At 38.4% G+C, this 26,252-nt stretch overlaps 1 protein-coding gene across 1 annotated transcript in view; it reads right to left on the bottom strand.

Annotated features, from left to right (window-relative positions):
• Window positions 1-14,951: 14,951 nt before the first annotated feature.
• MSR1 (macrophage scavenger receptor 1) overlaps window positions 14,952-26,252 on the bottom strand; it is a 68,296-nt gene continuing 56,995 nt past the window's right edge. Inside the window, exon 9 of the mRNA XM_052661477.1 lies at window positions 14,952-15,085. Within this exon, the coding sequence (XP_052517437.1) occupies window positions 14,952-15,085 (134 nt within the window). The remainder of the gene's footprint in view (window positions 15,086-26,252) is intronic.

Below are 26,252 nucleotides of genomic sequence, written 5' to 3'. Positions count from 1 at the left end.
TCTCTCTCTTCTTTTTATAGTATATTTGTTGTTTAAATCTACTACTGTTGACTGCCCAAAAGATCACGAGAAAAACTTGCTAATCAAGTAAAGTTTATTAGACTTACTGCAGTAAAGCAGAAACAATATTGACAATTTTAAAAGTGTTTCAGAAGTGAGAAAGCCAGGGAGAATACTTATGGAGTTTTAGGAACTGGGCTGGGTGATTTTAAGGTGGGCCTTACAAGAAAGTAAACAGTTTGAGATTGAGCAGGATATATGGCATTATCTTTGGAGCAAGGGTTTTGAAGAGAATCTTGGTGAATCTGATAGTCTTGAGCTGATAGGAGAATTATGAGTTTGTAATGAAGGCTATTTCAGATGGTTCATAGGCTTATCTCCAGGAGCAAGTATTTCTTGCAGCAAGCTAACTTATTTTGCTTTTTCCTCAGTATTGTTTAACATAGGACCATGGTTACATGGCTCAGTTTTATTTAACTCTGGGGCAGGAAAGGATTGTTTAACACAGTATCATGGAATTGTGTTTAGATTCTGTCCACAATTTAAAAAAAAAAAAAACATTTTCTATATCAACTGTTTTCAATGTTACTATGAATAATGCTGTAATACCTTTATGAATATTTAAAAACCTAAAGTGCAACAGATGATAATAAGGAATGCATATTCTAAAATTTACTAGACAATGAAAATTTGCTCTACAAACATGTTACAACTTCAATCCCATTAGAACCTTATGAGAATTCTGTGTCTGCACTCTGACCAGTACTTGCAATCGTTCAGCTTCTGAAAATTTCCCCAAAACTACATGGATCTTATTCTGGTTCCCTTTGCTTTGGTAGTTGCTGCTTCTAATTTTGTTCCACTTTTCTACTGAGTGTATATTTTTCTAAACTTGATTTTCGATGCTCTAAAGTTTCATGGAAAACATTTTTATGACTATGTGCATTGCAAAGTATTGTATCTCAGTTTTGGGCTTTTCTTTCTCTGTTTTATATATTTAGATATCTATAAAGTTTTATTTTAATCCAGTAAGATTTATCAATCTTTTCATTATAGCCTATATTTTTTATCCATTTAAGAGCTATTTCACTTCTTCGAAGTCATTAATGACTAAACACTTAGATCCTCAGTGAACTGGAAATTAATTTTTGTAGTTAGTGTAACTAACTGGGATTTTTGTGGTTGGTGTAAGTCAGGAGTGAATTTCATTTTTTACTGCACATGGATGACTCGTTCTCATAGTGTAACAGAATATCTTTTCCAACTTTCTGCCACATATCACACTTCCGTATATGTGTTAGTGTCCTCTGGGCTCTAAATTCTACCCCATTGTGCTATTTTGTCCACCATCATTTCTTAGTGTATTATGAGGATATCTGAGACTTGGAGAAGCAAAATTTCCTACCCAGTTCTTTTTTCTCCAAGGGTGTCTTTTCCCCCACTTTATTTCCTCCATGTAATTTTCCTGTCAAGTTCTACTGAAAAACAACCAACAAATCTTAAAATCCCTTGCCGTTTTAGTTGGAGTTGTGTCGACTCTCAGTCAACTGGGGAAGAATTGGGATATTTTAATAAAATTAAAACTTCATGAAGACAGAATCTTTTACAAGATTCCTTACAATTATCCTTATTTGCAACTTTCTTCATGTTGTAGTGACCCAGGAAGGGCACGTCTCCCATCTCTTACTGGAGACAGCATAGTGTACAGATGAAGGTCCTGGTTGCCATCTCTCTGGATCTGCCACCAAGTTCAGGCCGGGTGAACTTGTTCAAGGTTGCTCCCCACTGATGGGGCACACAGGGTACTAACGCAGGCCCAGTCCTGCTTATTGCACACTTCCTCTGACTCGGGGCCTCCCCGTTGGCTTGGCAGAACTGCTTTGTGGTCTTAGACTGTCCTACCCAGCTCTCCTTCCTTCTCTCATTTCTCACCCAAGTATCAAATCTTCATTACAGTCTAAGGCTCTCCTACTCTCTTTCCCTTTTATCCTCCAGATGTTTTCCCTAATAAATTTATTTTTATTGACAGTTACACGTTAGTACCTGCCTCTTAGAGCACCCAAAGTCATCACACTCAGTAGCTTTCAAAGAATTTTATAATTTTCTTCCAAAATTATTTCCAGACATTTATGAGACTTTAAATGAACAGTTACGATTTTAAAATCATACTTTTTGATTGCTACTGTAGTAGAGACACTGCACATAGGGACAGGCATATATCTTTGAAGATTTGCCTAATTCATGCTATTTCCTATCTAAAGGTGTAGGAGAAGCAGCAGGAAGAGTGCCTTTTATAACCATGTTCAACTTCCTATGGAACCACATTGACCATCTTCTACCACCCTCTTATAGCTAAGACTGAGACTGCAGGGATAATAAAGGGAAAAATAGGAGGCTTTCTGACCCTCGACTGCAGAAAGAAACTAAGGAACAAGGTGAGTGGAATCGCAAAGCAGCTGAGCTCAGGGATGACACACAAACCTGGTTCTTCACACCCAGAACTGAAAAAAGAGAGTTCTAGATCCAGCCTGGGCTTGTCAGCCTCTCAGTCTCTGGGGCTGCTGTTACAGTGAGATGGGTCCTATGGCTTCATCTCAGACTTGGGAGGGAGATGGTACTTCAACAATACACAGCTACCTAGACAAGAAACCATTGCCAGAAACACGGCCCAGGAGGCACTCCTAACAACTGGCCCTTCAGTAACGAAAACCATTTGCTAAAGGCTTGGTGGAGAAAGAGTGGACGAGTGTATTTCTAAACCTAGGAGGGAAGGCAAGAATGAGTCATCTTTCTGCTGAAAAAACAGCCATTAGCTTGAGAACCAATCTAACCTTGAGGCAGGATGTTCTGAAACAATCTCCAGCCAGAATAGAAAATTCTCTTAGAATTCAGTTGCTCCTCTATGAGTTGAGGCTGGGACACAGCAGTGCCAACTCTTGGCTGCTGTGAGCACCATGATTCCAGTGCCCCTGGCTGCAGAGCTCAGTGGCTCATCGTGTCCTGGGGCTGAATGCTAAGACCGCAAATCCTGTGCCCTCCTTGGGGTGTTTAAGCTCATCCCACTTGGATTCTGCCCCAACTTTGCAGGCTTCTTGCAGGCCCAGAGTCATCTGTTTTCATTCCATTGTTAATATCAGGTTGAGTTTCAACGGACTCAAACCTTTTCTCGTCTCCTCCCTGCTTCCCCTTTGGGCCGGAAGCCTCAATCCTATTATTTATGAGCAAACTGTTGGTCTGCTCTTCCAAAGCCTAAATCAGACTATAGTGCATAACATTCAGTGCAACTTCCATGGAGCTAGAAGATTGACTGTGGTTCTTTATGATAATTCTCATGACAGAGATAAGATGTTGAGTCTAAGGAAGATTGAGAGCTTTGCCTAAAGTCACACACTCGTTAACTTGCAAAATGTAGTTAGGATTTGAACCCAGGTTTCTGAGACTTCAGACTGTGTACCTTTTCCCTGGTGCATTTTCACCTACCCGCTATGCACTTCAGCACCCTATCTCTGCTCCAGCTCCAGGCTGGGTCATCTTATTGCATCTTTGTAGATGCCTCCATGCAAAATGTGTAACTAAACCTTGACAACTCTGAGTCAGGCTCCCCTTGGTCTCACTATATCCTTGGGAGAGTGGGATGCTACCCCTCTTCATCTACTACTGTGCTCTACTGGTAAATCCTCAGAAGTTACAAAGGCTGAGAAATCGTGTGTGGCTTTTTTTCTATGATAACATTTCTCTTTATTTATAATTCCTTCTATTCCCATTCTACAGAATCTACTGATTCTGAGACTCCAGATTTATTATTAAATAGTGTGTGCCCAGTTGGTCAGTCGTGTTTGAGTCTTTGTGACCTCTTGGACTGTAGCCCACCAGGCTCCTCTGTCCAAGGAATTCTCTAGGCAAGAGTACTGGAGTGGTTGCCATTTCCTCCTCCAGGGGATCTTCCCGACCCAAGGATCCAACACATGCCTCCTGTGTCTCCTGCACTAACAGGTGCATACTTTACCACAGGGATGCCAGATTTATTATTAAATAATAAATATAGGTGGCTTTCCTGGTGACTCAGACAGTAAAGAATGTAGCTGAGAGAATATTCAGCTATAGAAAATGTTTAATCTAATTTATTACATTTTCTGTCTGCTATTCAGGTTGTAAATTGCTTTCCGTTAGCTTTAATTTATGAAAATAAGCTGTGAGAAGTCAGAAAATGTTGAATATGTGCTGGCATCAACACTCTCGGAAGGTTATGCCTCAGCTAAGGAGATGCTTAAGTCGTTTTAAGGCTTATTTCAAAGTTCAAAAATGAAATTATTACTGCACAGAGACATCAACACAGTGCTTACATAAAGAATATGATGGCAAAGCAATGAGGGATACTTTACATGAATAAATATCTTTTTATGGTCTATTAAGAATTCTGTGCTTGAACTAGTAGTTACTCCCATTAGCTTCTAAATGGAGCATTGTTGAGAAGCATTGGACTGTGATATTATGAATGACGTTGCCAGTAGAATAAAGTGATAACAAGAGTTGAGTTGTTTTCAAGTGATAGCTGGAGAGATACTAAGGATCAATGAGTTTGGTAGGTAAGAGACAGGGAATGGGTGGAGAGCTCCATCTTTTCTGAATGCTGACTTGGATATATCCTCTCCATAGAGGGCTGATATTTTGGTTGGGTCCAAATAGTAAGTCACAGACCAGAAATGAGGATGGATGGGGTTGTCATTTTCTTGGACTCTCTAATATTAATTATATTGATGTAAGTAGGGATACAATAGAATTTAATGAACCAGAAGACCAGGCTGGACTGAAAGGGAGTCAGCTGACATGGACCAAATGGGATGGTAAGACCACAGGGGTCCAAGCAGGGCACGGTCCCCTTAGTCCTCCAGGCTCGCAGGGAACCCCTGTGATAACTGGACACTGAGGAAGACATCTGGTCATTTGGCCAGCTTACGTATTGATAACAGAAGCAACAGAAAAGCCTCTTATTGGAGGCACAAGAACACCCAGCATTCTCAGGAAACAAGGTGGATACTAGGATTGCGGCTACGCTTGTTATTTGAGATCACAGCAGCTGGTGAGAACTGGGTTTCTAATGTGTTGGGTCTTATTTGAATAGCCAGTCAGGCTGAGTCATTATGTAACAGGCACTGTTTGTTTGCTGAAGCCCTCCACAGATTATAAACAATAAGCTCAATTCATCTATAACTATGGTGATTCTTCCTGTCCACTTCTTATTTATTGACTGTATTTTATTCACTTTGCCCCATAGTACCTAGATAAATGCTTGCCTAGTTTGAGTTCTTAGAAAATGTATAGTGGTATTCTCGCTTTGAAACTGACCTAAAAGATGACGGAAAGTAATTGTTTTAGTAATATGTAAGATGTCTTCTTAGAGAGAAGGATAGCTCTGCTAGGTCAATGATTATAGGTAGATCTATGGGAGTAAAAGTAAGATGCTTTTAGTCAGGGACATAAAAATTAAAAAAAAAGTGAAATGAAGATCGGTGATGCACAAGCAAGTAAAGGGCACTGGATGCTGGGTTAGAGACTAAGAAGAATGAGAGAGTTGAGGAAAGAGCTAAGTTTCTGAGGAACAAAGAGGAAGTAACCCTGTCCAATGAGATGTTCTCAGTGGTGGGGCTTTCACAACAGAGGCACTTCACTTACTTGGTTCTGAATTGTTAATAGTATCGGAAATTGTATCTGCTTCCTTGAATCCTCAGGCCTTTTCTGTTATTTTGGGCATAAAAGAATTAGAATGGTGTCCATAATGAGGCAATGCAGAAAAAGAAACATACTCTTGGGACTTCCCTGGTGGTCCAGGGGCTAAGACTCTGCACTTCCAATCCAGGGGACTAGATCCCATATGCCACAACTAAGAGTTCTCCTGCAGCAATGAAGACAGAAGAACCCACGTGCACAGCCAAATACAAATAAATATTTAAAAAGAAATGTACCCCTGAAACACTAAATGAACCCTAAATTTAACTCAGAAGAAGCAAAAACGGGAATTCCAGGTGGACCAGGTGAGGTATCAGTTTTGATTGGTTCCCTCTAATAAACCTGGGAGGGACCCATCTCTTCCCTCTGCTGCTGGGGAGGGAAATCAATTTGTTTAACGTTTGGATTTAATTTTACTGGAGTTTTCAGTGTCAGACAACAAAAGCAAGAGGAAATTCTCTATTCATCTTAATCCTCCTGATTTGTAATTCAGTATGCATTTGGCATTTAGAAATACATATATTCAGAAAATACATATATTTTAATCGAAAAGAGCTTCTGATACTATTAACAGATACTAATTATAATCCTTCAAAATAACGAAACTTTCAAATTAGCATCTTACTCTTTACTTTCATGTCTTAAAAGTCTGAGTCTCTAGGGGTGGGAAGCTAGAACTTCAACACACAAGAATGATAGTAGATATATAGAAATCTGTCCCTGTCCCTGTTATTCAAGCTTTTAATAAAGTCCCCTTCACTATTGTCTTTTGATGTCAAGAAATCCTTCTTTTATAATGGCCTACATAATATCCGTCTTTTAAAACTACTCTCAGTTGCTTCTCATATTATTTTTTTAATGATTTTAACATAAGCATGTAAATACTTTCATTATCTCCATACACCCATAAGAAAATCAACAGTCATGGACTGCTGTTTGAAGAGTTTAAACTTGCATGTGGGAACCAGCTCCAAACTCACATTTGATCATCAAACCTAAGGAACAGGAGGGATTTATAAGTGAGGTAGGAACCCAGCCATCAAAGTCTGTGCCAAAAATTCTTTCCTTAAAACTTGCCACACAGCACTGTGCCTTTTATGTGCCAAAGGTGGGTCTTGCTTAAAGCATTTATGAAACAAATACGGAAGTTAAAGCAGAATCTCTATTACTAATGATGACGGCACCTGGCAATGTCATAACGTGAGTTATACAATAAAGCAAGGCAATTATGCCAAAATGCCTGAACTACTAAGAAACTTATATCATATATTAAATATTCACCCTACCTGAGTATCTTATACTCAGAGTTATACCAAGCCGAAATCAATCCCTAGGAATAAAATAGAAACACCTTTTTTCTGCCTCTCTTACTTTCTCTCCCTAGACAGCAATAGTAATAATGCTGATTTAAATGTTATTAAAACCTTTACACAGCGTATCTAGATTTTCATATCAGAGTCCAATATTATTATGACAGTGGCTCTATAAAGCAGGAATTGAAGTGGACATAGCTTAAAGATGAATGAATGTTAAGCATAAAAAGTGTCATTGCTCAGTTAATTTCACACTACTAGCCAGAGGTTTCCTGCAACTCCGGGCCAGATTTTGGGAACTACTCTCTGGCTTGGAGCAGCAGACAGCAGCTTTGCTTTCAGTTTGAAGAAGCCCATTATTGAGCTAAACAGATGCTTGGTATTTTGCATCATCAGCTCATCAAGCCTACAGACAACCAGCTCTCTCTAGCCACCATCACCATTCGATAGGACAGCTTGCCTTTCTACAGTTTTACATTGGGTCCCACGTGCCTCTTAAATCCAGTTAGACTCCTGAGTTGGAGTTCCTCTAGGAACTTGTCTGTTTTCGGTTCTTAGCATTCTACTCAGGTTGTTAAAGTTCTAACCCGTTTATGACCCTGCTTATAAGAACCTCCTCTGTGCCAAAGCACATTTTCCTTCTTTAGAATATAGCCACTTTCCAAGAAGGGCCCGAGTTTCTTCCTCCTTTCTTTCCTGTTTTCCTCCGTCTCTGTAACTTTCCACAGCCTGACTCAGATGGTTCTGTGCTGTGTCAGATGCTGGCTGACTCATTTAATGAGTAAGTGGTTTGGATTAAGACCTTGGCAGGCCTTCTCTAGGACAGGCCGGTGTTCATCTAACAGCTTTTCAATGAGACCCCAGGCCTTTTCAAGGGTGAGAGAAGAAAGAAAAGAAACAGTGGAGATAAGTGAAAACTGATGTCAAGAGAGCAAACCACTCAGTGAAGGGACTGGCATTTTGGAAGGCAGAAGGAAGGAGATTCACCTGGGGAGTGTTCTGGCTTCTCCAGCTGAGATTTCTGCTGTGGCTCCAGACCGGTCTCTGAAAATTTCTTTGTCTCTCTCATCTTTCTCTGGATTCCTATGCACGCTTAGAGCAGCTTCTACACAGGGCAAGCCTTGCAAATGTACCCCTTATTATTTATGTGTTTCAGTTTTCCAGATAGTTCTTTTTCCAAGTTGGACTCAACTCATTCCCACAGCATTTATCCTGAAAGATCTGAGTAAATTCAAAGTTCTAGATACACAGTCAACTTTCTGTTTGAATTTACCAAGCACGGTCACATTATGAACCCCAACGACGCTGTGATGTGTGAGGGTCTCAGGGTCATGTCCAAATGAAAGGCCATAGTCTAAAAACACAAGAGCAACTTCAAAATAATCCCAGTTCTTTACTAGTATTAACACAGCAAGCGAGGGCTGGTAACTATTCACCGTACTTAGATCACTTCTTTCCAAAATTTATGTTCACATCAACTCACAAGCACACCCTGAGTTTAGAAAAATCATGTGTTCACTCCTATTTTTCATGCTGGGGTTTGAAGATTTAGAGGTTAAATGAATTTCCTAAAGATGTACAGCCTTCAGGGGGCAGAGTGAGAGGAGAAACTGAGGCTTTCCCTTCCAGGCCTGTGACCAAATCACAAGGCTTCCCGTCTACACTAGCCTTTTCGTGAAACCGAGAAAATGAAAGGCCTTGTTGGTGGAGAAAGCACTTGATAAATAATAATGAATTGCTCAAGGTTTTCATCCCTATGAGAAGCACATAATCCACAGAGAATGTTATTCATTTCTCCTTCATCTTAATGTGATATGGTTTCTGAATGTTAAGGAGTAGAAGATGATATACTGTAATTCTATTTTAAAAATGAAAAACACAACAAATGGTGTTCTAGCATAGGAAGTGCTTGTTTTGTTGTCATGCCATGAACCTAAGTTGACAGCTGATTCCCCCGCTCCCCGCCGGGGTAACTGGAGTGCACAGCCACTGGTGGGGAGTTTTGATACGGGATAATGCTCCCCTGAATTTCTTGATTTCCTTACTACTTGCAATGTGGAGTGAAGCTCTGTTTTTAGGTAGCAAGTTGACTTTAGAGTCTGAATATTGAGATAAAAATAATTATTGCTACTTCATTTCTTCAGGGCACAATATATAAAAATATCATAAAGCAACTTACCTTCTAACTCAGAAGGTTCGGTGTGTAATGAAGCGGTGATGAGCAGACTTGCTTCCTGGGGTCTCTCTTCTTCTTTCCTTCTTCTCTTCCTTCTCCCCACCCATCCATCCACCCAGCCCCCTCCCTTCCGGGCTCCCTTTCTTTTTACAGTCAGCTCTCAGCTTATCCCTTTGACCCCACAGTCACCCTGGCAGCTGACTTGGATAGGTCTTATTAGTTCTTGAAGTCAGCAGGCCTAGACTTCTTTAATAGGCCCTAATTCAGAACAGCTGTGTTTTCACTGTCTGCTGCTGCTGAACTTTTAGAGGAGGACAATTTTATGCAGTTAAGTAAAAGAAAATAAATGAGCAATTTATGTCATTAATTTTATCAGTCTTTTCAGGGAAAAGATGTAAGCATGTAACATCAAAGACATTTTTTGAAAATAATTGAAATGTTCTCCAGTAGGTTTGATTGAACTTACTTGGCCCTAGGGAGGTTCTTAATGGATGATTAACAAATGTATTTCAATCTTTTTTTTTTCTTTTCTCCCTAAAATTACCCTAGGCATGTAACTCTAAAGTTTTTCATTCAGGGAACCCCAACGAGCTTTCAGGTTACATTCAATTCTAGAGATATTAAAAATAATATAGTAATTTCCCTTTTAACAATTCTGTGTGTACTTGACATTTCTGTAGAAAAACCTATGGCACAATAGTGTCATAAATTATGTAACACTTTTAAAACCTGGAGCATGAGTTTCAGGCTCAAAACCATATTGCCTTCAGAAAACATGTCCCACAGCAAAGGTAGTTCAAAATACTTCCTTGTTTTGCCTGTAAGCTTTATAAACTAGAAGAGAATCTAAATATGGAGCCTACAGCTGAAATTATTCAATGTCCTCTATTTTCCTGTTCCCTTTTCTGCATAAGGCCACAGTCTCTAAATCCAGAGTAACTGTTCCTCTGTACCCTTCAGGAGATTCAGTCTCATGTAACTGTGGACTGTGGCTGCTAAGTTTTCCAGGCAAGTCTGTTGTGTTCCTGTCTGGTCCTGGGTCTGAAGTCAGGAGGAGGCTCTTTAGGAGAGAGGATGGACATGAACTGGGAGACAGAGTGAACGAGGACAAAATGGAACTCACAGAGATGAGCTGGAACCTGCATTCATTTCTCTCCTCCAGCTCTGATAAGCCAGGTGGTGTGCAGGACAAAGTGGTAAATTCAACGCAGAGCTCAATGTGTACCTGGCTCAAGCAGAAGAGAAACTGAGCAAGGCTCCAGGGGAAAGTGCAGGAGCTACCGGCTCCACTGTCCTGCAAACCTGGCCGGGCCGACAGCAAGGTAGACCATCCGTGGAGCTTTGTCAGTGCCCTGCTGCCCCCTCTGCAACTTTCTGACCATAAAAAGGACCACGCTGCTGCTGAACTCTCAGTTTCTCAACCCCATGCAAAAATGCCCTTGGTACGCAGCAAAGGAAACCATAAACACGACAGAAAGACAACCCTTAGAATGGGAGAAAATATTTGCAAATGAAGCAGCTGACAAGGGATTAATCTCCAAAATATACAAATGGCTCATGCGGCTCAATTAAAAAAAAAAAATGGGTGAAAGACCTAAACAAGCAGGCATTTCCCCAAAAACATACAGACAGCCAACAAACACATGAAGGATTCTCAACATCTCCAATTTTTAGAGAAATGCAAATCAAAACTACGGTGAGGTATCACCTCATAGCAGTCAGAACGGACATCATCATCAAATAGTAAATGCTGGAGAGAGTGTGGAGAAAAGGGAACCCTCTTATACTGTTGGTGGGAATGTAACTTGGTACAATCACTATGGAAAACAGTATGAAGGTACCTTATAAACTAAAAATAGATCTACCATATGACCCAGCAATCCATTCCTGGGCATATACCTGGAGAAAATCATAATTCAAAAAGATAACATGCACCCCAATGTTCATTACAGCACTATTTACAATAGTCAGGCCATGGAAGCAAACTCAACGCCCATCAACAGAGAAATGGATAAAGATGTGGTACGTATATACTTATATATAGTGAAATATTACTCAGCCATGAACAGGGGCAAAATTGTGCCATTTGCAGAGACATGGATGGATCCAGAGACTGTCACATAGAGCGAAATAAGTCAGAAAGAGAAAAATATCATATATTAATTAGTATATGTGAAATCTAGAAAAAATGGTATAGATCAACTTATTTACAAAGCAGGAAGAGAGACTCAGAATTAGAGAACAAATGTATGGATACCAAGGAGGAGATGAGGCGGTGGGATGAATTGGGAGATTGGGATTGACATACATAGACTAGAATGTATAAAATAGATAACTAATGAGAACCCACTGTATACTAGCAAAGGGAACTCTAAACTCAGTGCTCCATGGGGACCTAAAGGGGAAGAGAGGATGCATGTATACATCTAGCTGACTCACTCGGTGTGACTTCTCTCTAAAGAGCTCAGTAATGTGACAGTTACTCTCTATTACTGTGCTGCAATTGTATTATCTGGGGAAAAAAAGGAGAGAAATGCACTGCTGCTGCTGCTAAGTCACTTCAGTCGTGCGACCCCATAGCTCCCAGGCAGCCCACCAGGCTCCCCCGTCCCTGGGATTCTCCAGGCAAAAACACTGGAGTGGGTTGCCATTTCCATCTCCACTGCATGAAAGCGAAAAGTGAAAGTGAAGTCGCTCAGTCGTGTCTGACCCTCAGAGACCCCATGGACTGCAGCCTTCCAGGCTCCTCTGTCCACGGGATTTTCCAGGCAAGAGTACTGGAGTGGGGTGCCATTGCCTCCTAGATAATTTCTAAAATTATTATTTTTCAATTTAAAAAAATCTGGCTATATAAATAATGCATGTTTACTGTAAGAAATTCAAAGTTTGTAGTATAACTGTCAGTGATTAGTAGAATTCTCTTTTTTCCTTTTCTTAAAGAAGAAACTACTTTCCTGCCCCTGCTGTTTTATTTCTTCTTATGGCTTTGAGTTAATTTCTAGTGTTCTTTCTTTTCAACCTGAAGGACTCCTCTTCAGTATTTCTTACAGGGCAGGTCCAATAGTAAGAAACTACCGTTGTTTTTGTTTATCTGGGAATGTCTTCCTTTCTCCCCCATTTTTTGAAGAGACAGTTTTGCTAGATGAGAATTCTTGGTTAACTGTTTTTTTTTTTGTTTTTGTTTTTTCTATTCGGCACTTTAAACCATCTTCTGACCTCATGGTTTCTGATGAGAAATTATCTGTTAATCTTATTGAGGATCCTTTGTATATGACAAGTTGTGACCCCCTTGCTTCTTTCAGGATTCTCTTTTATCTTCTGACAGTTTATTATGATGTGACTTTGCATGGGTATCTTTGAATCCATCCTGTTTGGATATTGTTAAGTTCCTTGGGTGCATGTATATGTATATACATGTCCATCTCTTCCATCAAATCTGAGAGCTTTTGCACAATATTTCTTCAGACATCCTTCTTCTTTTCTTTCTCCCTTCCTCCCTTTCTCTTTCTCTCTCCCTCATTTTCTGCTGTTTCTGAGATTCCCACAATGCATGTTTTGGACACCCTCCATGTCCGTACATGTAGTAATTACATGCACCCTACACCATACTTTCACTTTTCTTTAGCTAATTCTTCATTTTGTTTAAATGTACTATTAAATCCCTTGAGCGAATTTTTCACTTTAATAGTTGTACTTTTCAAATCCAAAGTTTTTGTCCTTTTTTTTAAACTCTTTTTACTGATATTCTGGTTTTGTTAGTACACTGTTTTCAGTTTTCTTTAATTCTTTGTCTTTTTTTTTTTAGCACATTTAAACAGTTGTTTTAAAGTTTTTGTCAAATATCACAACATTGAAACTTCCTCAGTGACCTTTTCTGTCAAAGGTCATATTGCTCCTTTCACGAAATCATACTTTGTTTCTTTAAACACCTTGTGATTTTTTTTTGCTGCTGTTGTTGAACACTGGACATTAGCATATTATAATGTGGTACCTCTGAAAAGGAGATTCTCCCCCTTCCCAGTGATTTGCTGGGTTGTTTGTTTGTTTGTTTAAGGCTGTAGAAGTCTATTTTTCTTGTTACTTCCCTGAACAATTTTGCAAAACCTGTTTCTTGTGGGTAGTCACTAAAGCATCTGTTTCTTAGCTTGTGTTCAGCTAGTGTTTTTGAATGCTAGGAGCTAAAACAACAAACAAACCTCTACAAAAAAACCCCAAACATACCCAAAGAAAAGCAACAATAATAGCAAAATCCACCTCTTTCAGGATCTGCAGATTAGTTCTATGCTGAGGGGCTCCTTCAACACTTAATTACAAAACTACACTGCTGGAGTAAATCACCTATGTATAACAATTAGAAAAGTATACTGTGATGAAGTGCATTTTCAGCAGACCATTTCCACTATTTCCAATTCCAACATAACACTTTTACCTTTGCAATTGAGAGGGCACTGAGTCTATTATCTAGGTATATTTGTGAAGACTTGAGGATATGGAAAAATGCTTAAGACCATGCTTTTGTTTATCATCATTAAAGAAAGAATAGTAGGGCCACCCTGTACTAGTGGTTTTCTAATCACATGTTTCTCTGAGTTGGGCTTATGAAACTTGAAAATTATATTTCTCAGGGCTGAGATTAAGCTGAATTTCAACAGAAATTGCTAGTCTTTCTACCTGTATATCTAGTCACTGAGTTATTGGATGAACTTGGTACTATCCTGGCTTCTCAGGGTCATCAACCCTTTAGGGGAGAAGATTACCTCTCTCTGGGTTGTAAATATTGACTCTCTTAATGAAAGACTATAGCGATGGGTCATTGAAACTTCCTTCTGCAAGCAGGATATTTGCATAGTGTTAATTAAAACTGAGTAGATAGATATACTTACCTTTTAAACACAGTCTTAGAATAGTACAAAGTAATTACTCATCTTAGTTCAAAATGTATAGCAAACTGAGCTCTATGTTATAAAATGACATTTTTGACCTGCTAATTATATGGTGGGCCTTTGCTTTTTCTCATATGTCTTGCTTTCAACTAACTTAACGGTTCAGTGTAAAAATAAAAATAAAAACAACAAAACTGTCAACACTTGACCATGTCAAATAATCATGTTATTATTAATGACCATGTGATTAGTCGTGTTACTAATGACTTTGTCAATATTTGAGCAGGTAAAACCTTTTGAGTTTTTCATCATGGCCAAAACATATCATGAGCATTACTATCTAACTGCCAAGTTACTGCACAGAAATCTTGAACTAAGATTCTTCCTTTAGAAATGTGTATGGGTTGAAGATTTTGCCAACGTGGCACAAAAGAAAACTTGCCAACCTTCTCATTATTCAAAAAGTAATCACATTAAAATCAACTAAATAGATTACAAAGAAGGCAAAAATTGGGTCTTGTAATAAAGATACAAATTGTAGCCAGTGATTGGGATGTGTTTCCATTATCACTGGCATTTGTAATCCAGAAGCCTTAAACTTCAATATATTGAATTCAATATATGTCATTATATTAGAAAATGCCATTTAAAAACCTAGAGAAGTTGAAATGGTTCTGGTATTTGAAGCAAATATGAAGTTATTTTATATGTTTATCCAGTGATTTTTAAATATTCCTTTTCTGTGGACAAAATTCTTAATTTCTTAAATATTAATTACGCTGATTTTAGTGAAGCAAAGGAAAAAAAATCACTTTGTAACAGTTTAAAAAATGTGAATGAAAATATGATGCATTATGTAGTGCAAGTGACTCCAGCATCTTCGTCGTGCGAACAGGCTCTCACACCCCACTGTCTAATTCTGCACTCTTCAATGGATGATTCTTTCCCAAAACAAAATACTTCATTCAGCCATATTGGACCTGTACCTGCAAAAATCAGATACAACTGTATTAATAAGTATAGTTTAATGTTTATGTTTGTGTGGAACAGAGTCATTAATTTATTCACTAATTTAACAAAAAATGTGTTGCTCATTATCCACACGCAAGCTCTGCACCCTATGTTAAGATTCAAAAGTTAACTCTCTACCCCAGAAAATTTTATTTTCGGTCAGTGTGTAAATGACAAAAATACTAAGTAATAAGAGCTGTTATGAAGTTCAGCTCTTCATACAGACTTTTATGAAATCATAGATTAACTAATTATTGGTTTTCTCCAAGGATTTAATAAATTAATTTTATTTTTAAAAATAAGGAAGGAAATAAGCTTTCCTAACAATGGATATATGCTATAACTTAATGATCTAAATGTGTCTGGTAGGAGGTATATCCAGAACATAAGCGATCCTGCAGTTCTTTTCTTAGCTTCCTGTGTGTTGCAGTCTGCATGTGTCTGGTTTACCAGGTATATTATCTATTTTTAATTAAACTAAGACTAACACGATCAGCAAAGGGCTTACAAACTATCCTGCAAGAAGACTACAGATTATTAATTGCAAACACAAGCAAACAAGAAAATGGAAGAGGTAACACTTATACTCTTTGTCTGAAATCTTCCTCAGACACATTAGAAGGAAAAACAGGCTGTCAGCATAGGCTACCTAGAAGATAATTAACTAAACAAACTTAACTGCCACTTTCAAGATAAGAACATTATTTTATCAGTGAATAAGAAAACAACTTCTTTTTTTTTTTAAGGAATTCATGGCAAGAAAAGATAACTTTAAAATGAATGTTTGGTAATGTTTTTCTGATATTCTCTAAAGATTTTTTTAAGTGTATCAGGTATAACAGTTTTTTCTTTCATACTTAAGACACTTGGGAACAGACTCTTTGAAAAACTTATAAATGAATGATTCCATTTGGTTTTGTTAAACATATAATATTGCAAACCTGACGAATTTTCAAGAACATTTCATGTCATCAAGAAACTGATGATTTAGCAGTGAAATTCCAATAAACACCTTTGTAAAACTGTGGGTGGTAAATAAATATCTTAATACTGTAAGTATAATCAATAATGCACTTTTTCCATTTGGATCAATATGATGTTAAAGGGTTCTCTTTCAGTCACAAGAACTATATAAAGCATGTTTAGAAGCAAATTCAAAACCTAGAAACATACCTCTGTGTAGCTCTAAAAGCTAAATGAAGATTTGTTTTTTACAGAGGAATATAAAATGGCACATATAATTCCATTACTCTTAACTGATTTTTCAAATAATCTGTGAGTTAAATAAAAGTTAATAATATATGCATGACTAGCGTATATAATTGTATAATAGTGGACAGGGAGGCCTGGCGTGCTGTGGTTCACGGGGTCACAAAGAGTCGGACACGACTGAGCAACTAAATTAGCAGATACTGGAAATTTTGTAATCGTGATGTGGATTATATTTGACCAAAGCTTAAAAAATGAATGAAGGTTTTTCATATATTGAAAAGATGTAATTCCATACAGTGGGGGCATCATGAAATGTATGATGGATTAAAACAGTGAATGGTCTTCTGGCATCTGTAACAGAGTCCATTAATGGGAGGAGGAGGACTCTTTGGGAAGGTTAGATAGGAAGCTAGGACCATGCTATAAACAAAAAAAATAATAACATCATCAGAACTATATTTTAGAATTGTAAGTCTGGCAGAAATGTGGAAGATGGATTGAAGAAGAAAAAAAAATCTATAAGCTAAAGGAGCACTTCATAGGATGTTTACATAGACATTTTCTGTAAAGACATGTTTTTATTTACTTTTAGAATTAGGAAATTATAAGTTCCATATATAAAATAAATAGGTGCACTTACTTAATTTTTGAATAATTTGTGCCTTCACTAGAAATATCCAAATAAAGACAAATATTAATAATATTTAGGTATACATTATCAAAGTAACTGGGAATAGTATATTTTTCATTTCACATAATAGTAATTAAATCATTAGTATCCAAATAATGTCTCTATTAGACAAGCAAAGGTTTTCCTGGTCTGATCAATTATGAGTAGCAACTTGGAGAGCTCAATTAGTTTATGAAATGTTTGTAAGAGTAATAAGCCTTTTCAATTTGAATTTTTAAGGTAGATAAAAAAGGAAAAAAGATTAGAGGAATATGATCTTAAAATCAGAAGCCTGACCAGTAATACTCTTTGGTTTTCAAATTGCTCTTACTAGGTATATTGTGGTCCATTTTGTGTTTGTGAGTAATTGTGTTTATGAGCACATTTGTGTGTGTGTGCATTTATTTTAAATATATAAGGTCTATCTAAACTTTTTTCCGAAACTGACCCAAAGAGCTACTCAACAAGATAAGCAAATAACAACAACTGGACAAATAATAAAGCCATTTCCCTGCTAACGTGGAAGGGAGCCAAAACAGTGGGGCATTTATAAATTGTATTTATGAGTTCAGTTCAGTTTAGTTCAGTCACTCAGTCATGTCCGACTTTTTGCAACCCTATGCACTGCAGCATGCCAGGCCTCCCTGTTAATCACCAACTCCCAGAGTTTACTCAAGTTCACATCCATTGAGTCGGTAATGCCATCCAACCATCTCATCCTCTGTCATCCACTTCTCCTCCCACCTTCAATCTTTCCCAGCATCAGGGTCTTTTCCAATGAGTCAGTTCTTCACATTAGGTGGCCAAAGTATTGGAGTTTCAGCTTCACCATCAGTCCTCCCAATGAATACTCAGGACTGATTTCTCTTAGGATGGACTGGTTGGATCTCCTTGCAGTCCAAGGGATTCTCAAGCTTCTTCTCCAACACCACAGTTCAAAAGCATCAATTCTTCGGTGCTCAGCTTTCTTTATAGTCCAACTCTCACTTCCATACATGACTACTGGAAAAACCATAGCTTTGATGACAAAGTAATGTCTTTGTTTTTTAATATGCTGTCTGCTGCTGCTGCTGCTAAGTCACTTCAGTTGTGTCCAACTCTGCGACCCCATAGACAGCAGCCCACCAGGCTCCCCTGTCCCTGGGATTCTCCAGGCAAGAACAATCGAGTGGGTTGCTATTTCCTTTTCCAATGCATGAAAGTGAAAAGTGAAAATGAAGATGCTCAGTCGTGTCCAACTTTTAGCAATCCCGTGGACTGCAGCCTACCAGGCTCCTCCATCCATGGGATTGTCTAGGCAAGGGTACTGGAGTGGGTTGCCATCGCCTTCTCCAAATATGCTGTCTAGGTTGGTCATAACTTTACTTCCAAGGAGCAAGCATCTTTTAATTTCATGGCTGTAGTCACAATCCACAGTGATTTTGGAGCCCCAAAAATTAAAGTCTGTCACTGTTTCCATTGTTTCCCCCACCTATTTGCCATGAAGTGATGGGACCAGATGCCATGATCTTAGTATTCTGAACACTGCACTTTAAGCCAACTTTTTCACTCTCTTCTTTCACTTTCATCAAGAGGCTCTTTAGTTCTTCTTTGCTTTCTGCCATAAGGGTGGTGTCATCTGCATATCTGAGGTTACTGATATTTCTCCCAGCAATCTTGATTCCAGCTTGTGCTTCACCCAGCCTAGCGTTTCTCATGATGTACTCTGCATATAAGTTAAATAAGCAGGGTGACAATATACAGCCTTGACGTACTCCTTTCCCAATTTGGGACCAGTCCGTTGTCCCATATACAGTTCTAACTATTGCTTCCTGACCTGCATACAGACTTCTCAAGAGGCAGGTCAGGTGATTTGGTATTCCCATCTCTTTAAGGATTTTCCGGAGTTTATCGTAATCCACACAGCCAAAGGCTTTGGTGTAGTTAATAAAGGAGAAATAGATGTTTTTCCGGCACTCTCTTGCTTTTTTGATGATCCAGCCAATGTTGGTAATTTGATCTCTGGTTCTGCTGCTTGAACATCTGGAAGTTCATGGTTCATGTATTGTTGAAGCCTGGCTTGGAGAATTTTGAGTATCACTTTACTAGCATTGTGCAGTAGTTTGAGCACTCTTTGGCATTGCTTTTCTTTGGGATGGGAATGAAAACTGACCTTTATTAGTCCTGTAGCCACTGCTAAGCTTTCCAAATTTGCTGGCATATTGAGTGCAGCACTTTCACAGCATCATCTTTTAGGATTTGAAATAGCTCAGTTGGAATTCCATCACCTCCACTTGCTTTGTTGCTTCCTAAGGCCCACTTGACTTTGCATTCCAGGATGTCTGGCTCTAGGTGAGTGATCATACCATCATGATTCTCTGGGTTGTGAAGATCTTTTTTGAAAGGGTTGTTATTTATTATAACTTATATGAATAAGCATGAGTGAAACTTTTGGTTTTGTAGTGATTGAGAGCGTGAGAACAGCATGGTTCTGTGGCCTCTGCACCCTGGGGACTGTGATGCTTTCATTCTACAATTCGTAGACCTTGTCACCAGATTTATATCTCAGCAGTACAGAATTTTTACAATCCAAGAAAAGAGAATTAAGTATGAGGATCCTCTCAATAGCTGAAACGTCCAGAAGGGCCATCCCCACAGGGGCAACTCAAGACAGATATTATTCAGTCAATGCGCTGCCATGTGAGTCTAAGTTTCTAGAAACCATAGTAGGGAAATTCATGAATATTAGAATGACAAAGGTTCAGTAAAAAAATAAAAATGAACATGTAAGCCCACTGTTTGAAGGATTTATTGTGTGGCAGAAAATAGTCAAAGTACTTTTGAGCTGTTACCTTACTAAATTCTCCATCTTAAAAAGTTAATAAATGCTATTTAGGGGTCATGATACTGTTACGGAAAGTGAAAGTCAGAGAGAGGAAGTCACCTTGCCCTATCACATAGCTAGTGCATGATGGAGCCAGTATTCCCACCCTGGGTTTGCCTAGTGCCAGGGCCTTTCATCAGAGATTTACTGCAGTCCCTTGCATCACTGAGTTGTATGTGTGTGCTCAGTCATGCCCAGCTCTTTGCAGCCCCATGGACTGCGGCCCTCCAGGCTGCTCTGACCATGGGATTCTCCAGGCAAGAACACTGGAGTGGGTTGCCATGCCCTCCTCCAGGGGATCTTCCCGACTCGGGAATCAAACTCACATCTCTATGTCTCCTGTATTGGCAGGATTCTTTACCAGTGCACCACCTGGGAAATCTCCCTTGCATTATTAGAGTCCATCATTTAACAAATCTCCTTGCAGTGCCTATATGAGTGAACAAAATCAGAATCCATCCTCTCTTGGACTGACTTTCTAGTGAAGACCTTTGTTTTAGGTGAATGCAGCAACTGAGGTCACATAGATAATTAGTGGCAAAGCTGATTCCTGTATTTAGAACGCTTAACTCATGCATGCACGATAAGTTGCTTCAGTCGTGTCTGACTCTGTGTAACCCTGTGGACCATAGTCCCTCAGGCTCCTCTGTTCATGGGATTCTCCAGGCAAGAATACTGGAGTGGGTTGCCATGCCCTCCTCCAGGGGATCTTCCTGACCCAGGGATCAAACCCATGTCTCTTAAGTCTCCTGCACTGGCAGGCAGGTTCTTTACCACTAGCACCACCTGGGAAGCTCCCACTAACCTCATATTACAATGCTTTTCCCATTGAGAACACATAGATGTGATAAATATTTTAGTAACTCTGGTGTTATGCTATACAGAAAAGATTCAGGCACAGTGAACATGCTGGGTCTTTTCATATATAATTTTACAAATTTACTTCTAATAACTTTGTAAAGTATTGGCAATTATTTACATTTCACTGATAAATAAATTGAGACTCAGAAAGGATGTGTGATTTTCTCAAAGTAACAGAGAAAATAGGGACAAGCAACAGACATGATGACATTTAAAACTTGGTGCAATTCACTGACTATAGAGAAGGCCAAATAGAGTTATAAAAATTATTTTCAAGTATTTGCTATTTTATTTTTATATTAATATATTCAGGACTATCAACACTAAGGAAAAATTTATTTAATACTTACTTCCCATCTTCTTCCAAATTGTTTTCTGTATTAAAAATTAATGCCAAGGTAGAATAAAATTCATAAAATTTTATCTTCATATGCACTTCAAAGATTAAAAAACAGATCTGTTTTTATTTCTGTAGGTAACGACAGTTACTGAAGGACTTTTGTCATTGCTGCTGTCCTTGGTATTTTTTTGCCTCTGAGCAATCCTTGCTACTAGTGGAAACCATGAAAAATTGATATATGTATTTTAGGGATGATTTTATTCTCTAATCCTACCTGTTTATCGTCTATTTCTCTATCTATCTAAACATCTATATAGCTACAATTTCCTTTACAATGTGAAACCTGTATAGGAAGGAAAAACTGATTTTGTGTTTCCGAAAGCAGACAACAAAAACTGTCGTCCATGGCTTCTGGAGTTTTATGAGCTTGGTTTCTGATGCTTAACAGTGTGCTTGGCAGATGATACCATTTCTTCTTAATACCTCTTTAAAACAAGACAAATATTGATATTTCTTTGAGGGACTTGAGTTTCTTTAATCTTTTGTAACCACTGCTTTTATTTTTAAAAAGTATTCATATTTCAAACAGTAGCCAGATACACAGTGACATGATGAGATTTGAGATAAGCTGCTGAATAAGATAAGTGAAGAAGCAAAAAATCACTAATGGTTAAAGCCTCTGAATGAATTTTAATTACATCCAGTCAAGGCTGGGTGACATGCATTTATATCACTTTTTAGACTTCTAGTTGGGAAGTGCTTTGTCAACAGCTCTTCTTTGAGAAAAGCATTATGCTTTTTTTTTTTTTTTTAAGGGAGTGGGGTGTTCAATGTTAAAAACGAAGTGGAATCAGACTAGAGAGAGGGTAAACTTAGATTATAGTTCTAGATTCTAGTTTTGGGGTTCTGGAGAAGCCACTTATTTTCTCTGTTTTATTATATATGCAGAATAGAGGGGTGGGGCTGAAATAGCTCTGATTTCATTTACTTTTACAATTCTAAGATTCTGAAGAAGCAAGCTCTTTAGAGATGAGGTTTTTAAGGTTAAAGAACTTAGAAGTGGAGAGACAAGATAAGGGATGAAGGCTGACCCCTGCCTCACAATCACCATAACAGCTATGAAAATGTGGGTGTTTTGTGACAGTTCTGTCAGATTTCCTTAGTTTTCTAGGAAGAATGGGGCTATAATACCTTTCTCATAAGCACTGTGAGCACTAAATGAGATTGCATAGTAAACACTTGATAAACAATATTATTTCATACTTAGTATTTCTCTGTTAGATAAGCAATAGAACAAACGTTGCGAACTCTATTAGGCTCTATGAAAGTGAAAGTGATAGTGTTAGTAGCTCAGTTGAATCTGCTAGTCTCCTCTGTCCATAGAGTTCTTCAGGCAAGAATACTGGAGTGGGTAGCCATGCCCTTTCTCTAGAGGCTCTTCCTGACCTAGGGATCGAACCCAAGTCTCCTGCATTGCAGGCAGATTCTTTATCATCTGAGCCACCAGGGAAGCCCTGCTTCTATACCAGCTTCCATAATATCTAACACAGAAACATTTGAAAGCTTTCAGTGCACAGGAATCAGTATGTAAGAATCGGCAGTTCTAATCTATTGATATATTTAATTTATCTTTGAGATTGTTTTTACTCCCAATCACTAAGGGATAGTTCAGAGACACAGAGTTTTCTTTTTGATCTCCTTCAGTTTAGTTTTATAATTCTTAAAATGCCACTCAGAAAATTGAATATGGAACGTGAAAGGGGTAATGTACAAAAGATAGCATTTATGTTTAGAATTTTCTTCTGTTTCTGCTTTTACATTTGGAGCTTCAGCACCAACTCCTTTAAATTTAGGAGAAGATGAGGTGGCTGCTCCAGAACCAGTTCTTAGTTCGTTCATTAGCCTAAAGGCTCAGACATGCCTGGAACAAATTCCCAGACTACCACCATCCCCTGATAAAGCTCATCCAAGTTTGCTACAGGGAGCCCACTGGGAGAGAAGAGGCTCCCTCCCTCCTCCTTGCTCCAGGCAACAGCAAGCACCAGAAGCTTCTCAGTGCTTCTTTAACATTTCTGTCTCCTCAAGAAAAAGAAAGAACATTCCACTTGATGCCAAAGGTGCATCCAGATGAAAGAACCCATTTAAAGGAGTGAGCTTTAAGCTTTGTTCCTATGAATCATTTTACTTGCAACACTAATTGTTCTTAAAAAGTTATTAAGGATTATCTCTAACAAGCCAGGTTTGCTACTTTAAAATGAGAAGGAAAAAAAAAAAAAGGAAAGTGGGAGACTGTGTCCAGAAAATGGTATTCTTTCTTTAACAGGAGAATTATACAAAGGAGATAAATTTAAACTTTCACCTTCTTGTTTCAATTTTGATAATAATGTACCATATAGCATTAATCTGATTCTTCTTACTTTCCTATGAGAATGACATACAATTAAAACTTTAACGCACCTTCCTCCTCTTCTCTGCTCTACACCTCCCCACTCATACTTCTAAGTTTCCTTGCCTGCTTCTCTTTTGCAGTCAAAATTGCTTTCTCGTTTACCTCCTGAGTAAAACTGTAAATTTAAAACGGAAAAAGGAAGAGTTTAAACAGCTTCACATGAAATGATGGTTTGCCATGACTAATCCAGAATCAGTTTATGTTGTAAGCCTGTTTCTTAAAATACAATGTACACTGAAGCAGATCATGAAGTTCATTTTTCAGATTCTTTTTCTTCAGAACAAATCACCTCAGTTCTATTTTTTCTCCCAGCCCACCTTGCTTTACTATTTTAAAATTCTTATCATCATTCTTCAGTTGTTTGGGGGTGAATCTCCACAGAGAGCTGAAACAGCGCTGGGTGTGTGTGTGCAGCAGAGCGGGGACCTTACTAGAGAACGTTACACAGAATGTTCTTAAGTCACACCTCCGTACTGCAGAAAACCACATTCAACTTGGAACATCATGAATGTCACTCCACAATGTAACACCAATCTGACTTATCTACCTTTCAACTTTCAGCTTCCCTGGTGGCTCAGACAGTAAAGAATCTGCCTGCAATGCAGGGAACCTGGGTTTGATCCCTGGGTTGGGAAGATCCCCTGGAGAAGGGAACAGCTACCCACTCCAGTATTCTTGCCTGGAGAATTCCATGGACAGAGGAGCCTGGTAGGCTACAGTCCATGGCGTCGCAAAGAGTTGGACATGACTTAGCGACTTTCACTTTTCAAAGAGGATGGTAAATATGTAATTATACAGTTAGCGGTCCTGCTCCCTGTGATCTTGTCACTTGTGAGCAATGCTGTGAGTCTGGCTTCAAACTGGGCACTTTCTAGACGCCACTTCTTTTCAGATTCAAAACAAATCTTTGCTGTTCAGTTGGTCCATCATGTTTGACTCTTTGCAACCCCATGGATGGCAGCACTTTGGGCTCCTCTGTCCTTTACCATCTCCTGGAATTTGCTCAAACTTATGTCCATCAAGTCAGTGATGCTGCCCAACCATTTCATCCTCTGTCGTCCCCTTTTCCTCCCACCTTCAATCTTTCCCAGCATCAGGGTCTTTTCCAATGAGTCAGTTCTTTGCATCAGGTCGCTAAAGTACTGGAGTTTCAGCTTCAGCATCAGTCCTTCCAATGTATATTCAGGACTGATTTCCTTTAGGGTGGACTGGTTGGATCTCCTTGCAGTCCAAGGGACTCTCAAGAGGCTTCTCCAACACTACAGTTCAAAAGCATCAATTCTTTGGTGCTCGGCTTTCTTTATAGTCCAACTCTCACAACCATACATGACCACTGGAAAATCCATAGCTTTGACTAGATGGACCTTTGCTGGCAAAGTAATGTCTCTGCTTTTTAATATGCTGTCTAGGTTTGTCATAGCTTTTCTTCCAAGGAGCAAGCGTCTTTTAATTTTAATGTAAATATATAGCCTCACTGAAAATGGACGCCCATTTTAGAGAAGTAGTCAGTTATCTCGGAAAAATCTTGAGATGATTGTTTCCATATAGCCAAATGAATCATTTCACTTGAGACTAAACTCAATTGTTTCCTATTTAAATAATAAGCTTTTTTTTTTTTGGCTAATATTTCAGAATATTTATTTTATTCCTTTCTTACCAGTGTTTTAGACTAGAAATCCCTAGTGCTTTAGACTAGAAATCCCTAGAAGTATAAGCAAGAATGAATAAAATCTGGGGGGGAAGAGTATTTTACTTGTGAAACTAGGCCTTCAAGTTAATGAAATCTTAGGATAATAGTCTCCAGTTGTGTATTGACTAAGGGAAAACAACTTTGAAATCTATAGCAAGGCTCCATATTCAGAAAAGGAATAGAGCCTGGGTATAACGTCTTATTCTGTTTCCTCCTACAGTTCATATTTGAAATGTTTTTTATAAAATTATGTATTTTAAATAAATGGCCTTTCATCCTACAGATCTTAGTTACATAGAAATGGAATCTCTCTGAAAAGAACATTCTAGAAATTCAGATTGGCAGATTAGTCTTCCTAAACAATTAACTGATTCATTTGATTTTCTAGTGATGAAGAGTTGGGGATTTTTTTTTTTCCCTTCTCTGGGGGAAAAAAATAAATCTAGCTTATCAATGTTTAAAACATTTCATGTGGAAGTAAATTTTACAGGTACATGAATAATTTTAGTCTGACAATTTCAAGCTGAGGAAGTTCTGAAAGTGTAGTGTAAATGGAAAAACTTGGAAATTCCAAAAATCTATTTGGTGGTGGCAACTTATGGATATTTTCTATTTCCTTTGTTTCTTCTATTCAGAGCTTCAACACACAAATTAAAAACTGGTGACTAGGGGCTTAAACAAAACAGAACAGAAACTTTCACTATCACCACTTTCTTTCTGTCTTGTCTTTAGCCTCTTTACGAAGTTAAATTATCCTTCTGGTCTCTAAAGACTTTGGAATCTAGATTTATTCTAAAATTCATCTCTTAAATCTGATATAATAAATTCATTTAGGTAAAGGAATAAAGGATATAATTGTGATCTATTATTAATACTGCTTATGTGTTTAGCACAATGCATGACAGAGAGTTATTCCTCAGTAAATTGTAACATAATAGGACTAAACACAGGCTTCCCAGGTGATGCTAGTGGTAAAGGACCTGCCTGGCAGTGTGGGAGACGTAAGAGATGTGGGCTCACTCCCTGGGTCAGGAAGATCTCCTGGAGGAGGAAACGG

This window comes from Budorcas taxicolor, chromosome 24, assembly GCF_023091745.1.
Source record: "Budorcas taxicolor isolate Tak-1 chromosome 24, Takin1.1, whole genome shotgun sequence".
Classification (NCBI taxonomy): Eukaryota; Metazoa; Chordata; class Mammalia; order Artiodactyla; family Bovidae; genus Budorcas; species Budorcas taxicolor.
The sequence above is the reverse complement of the archived record's forward strand: the minus strand, read 5'-3'. Positions and strand labels throughout refer to the sequence as shown.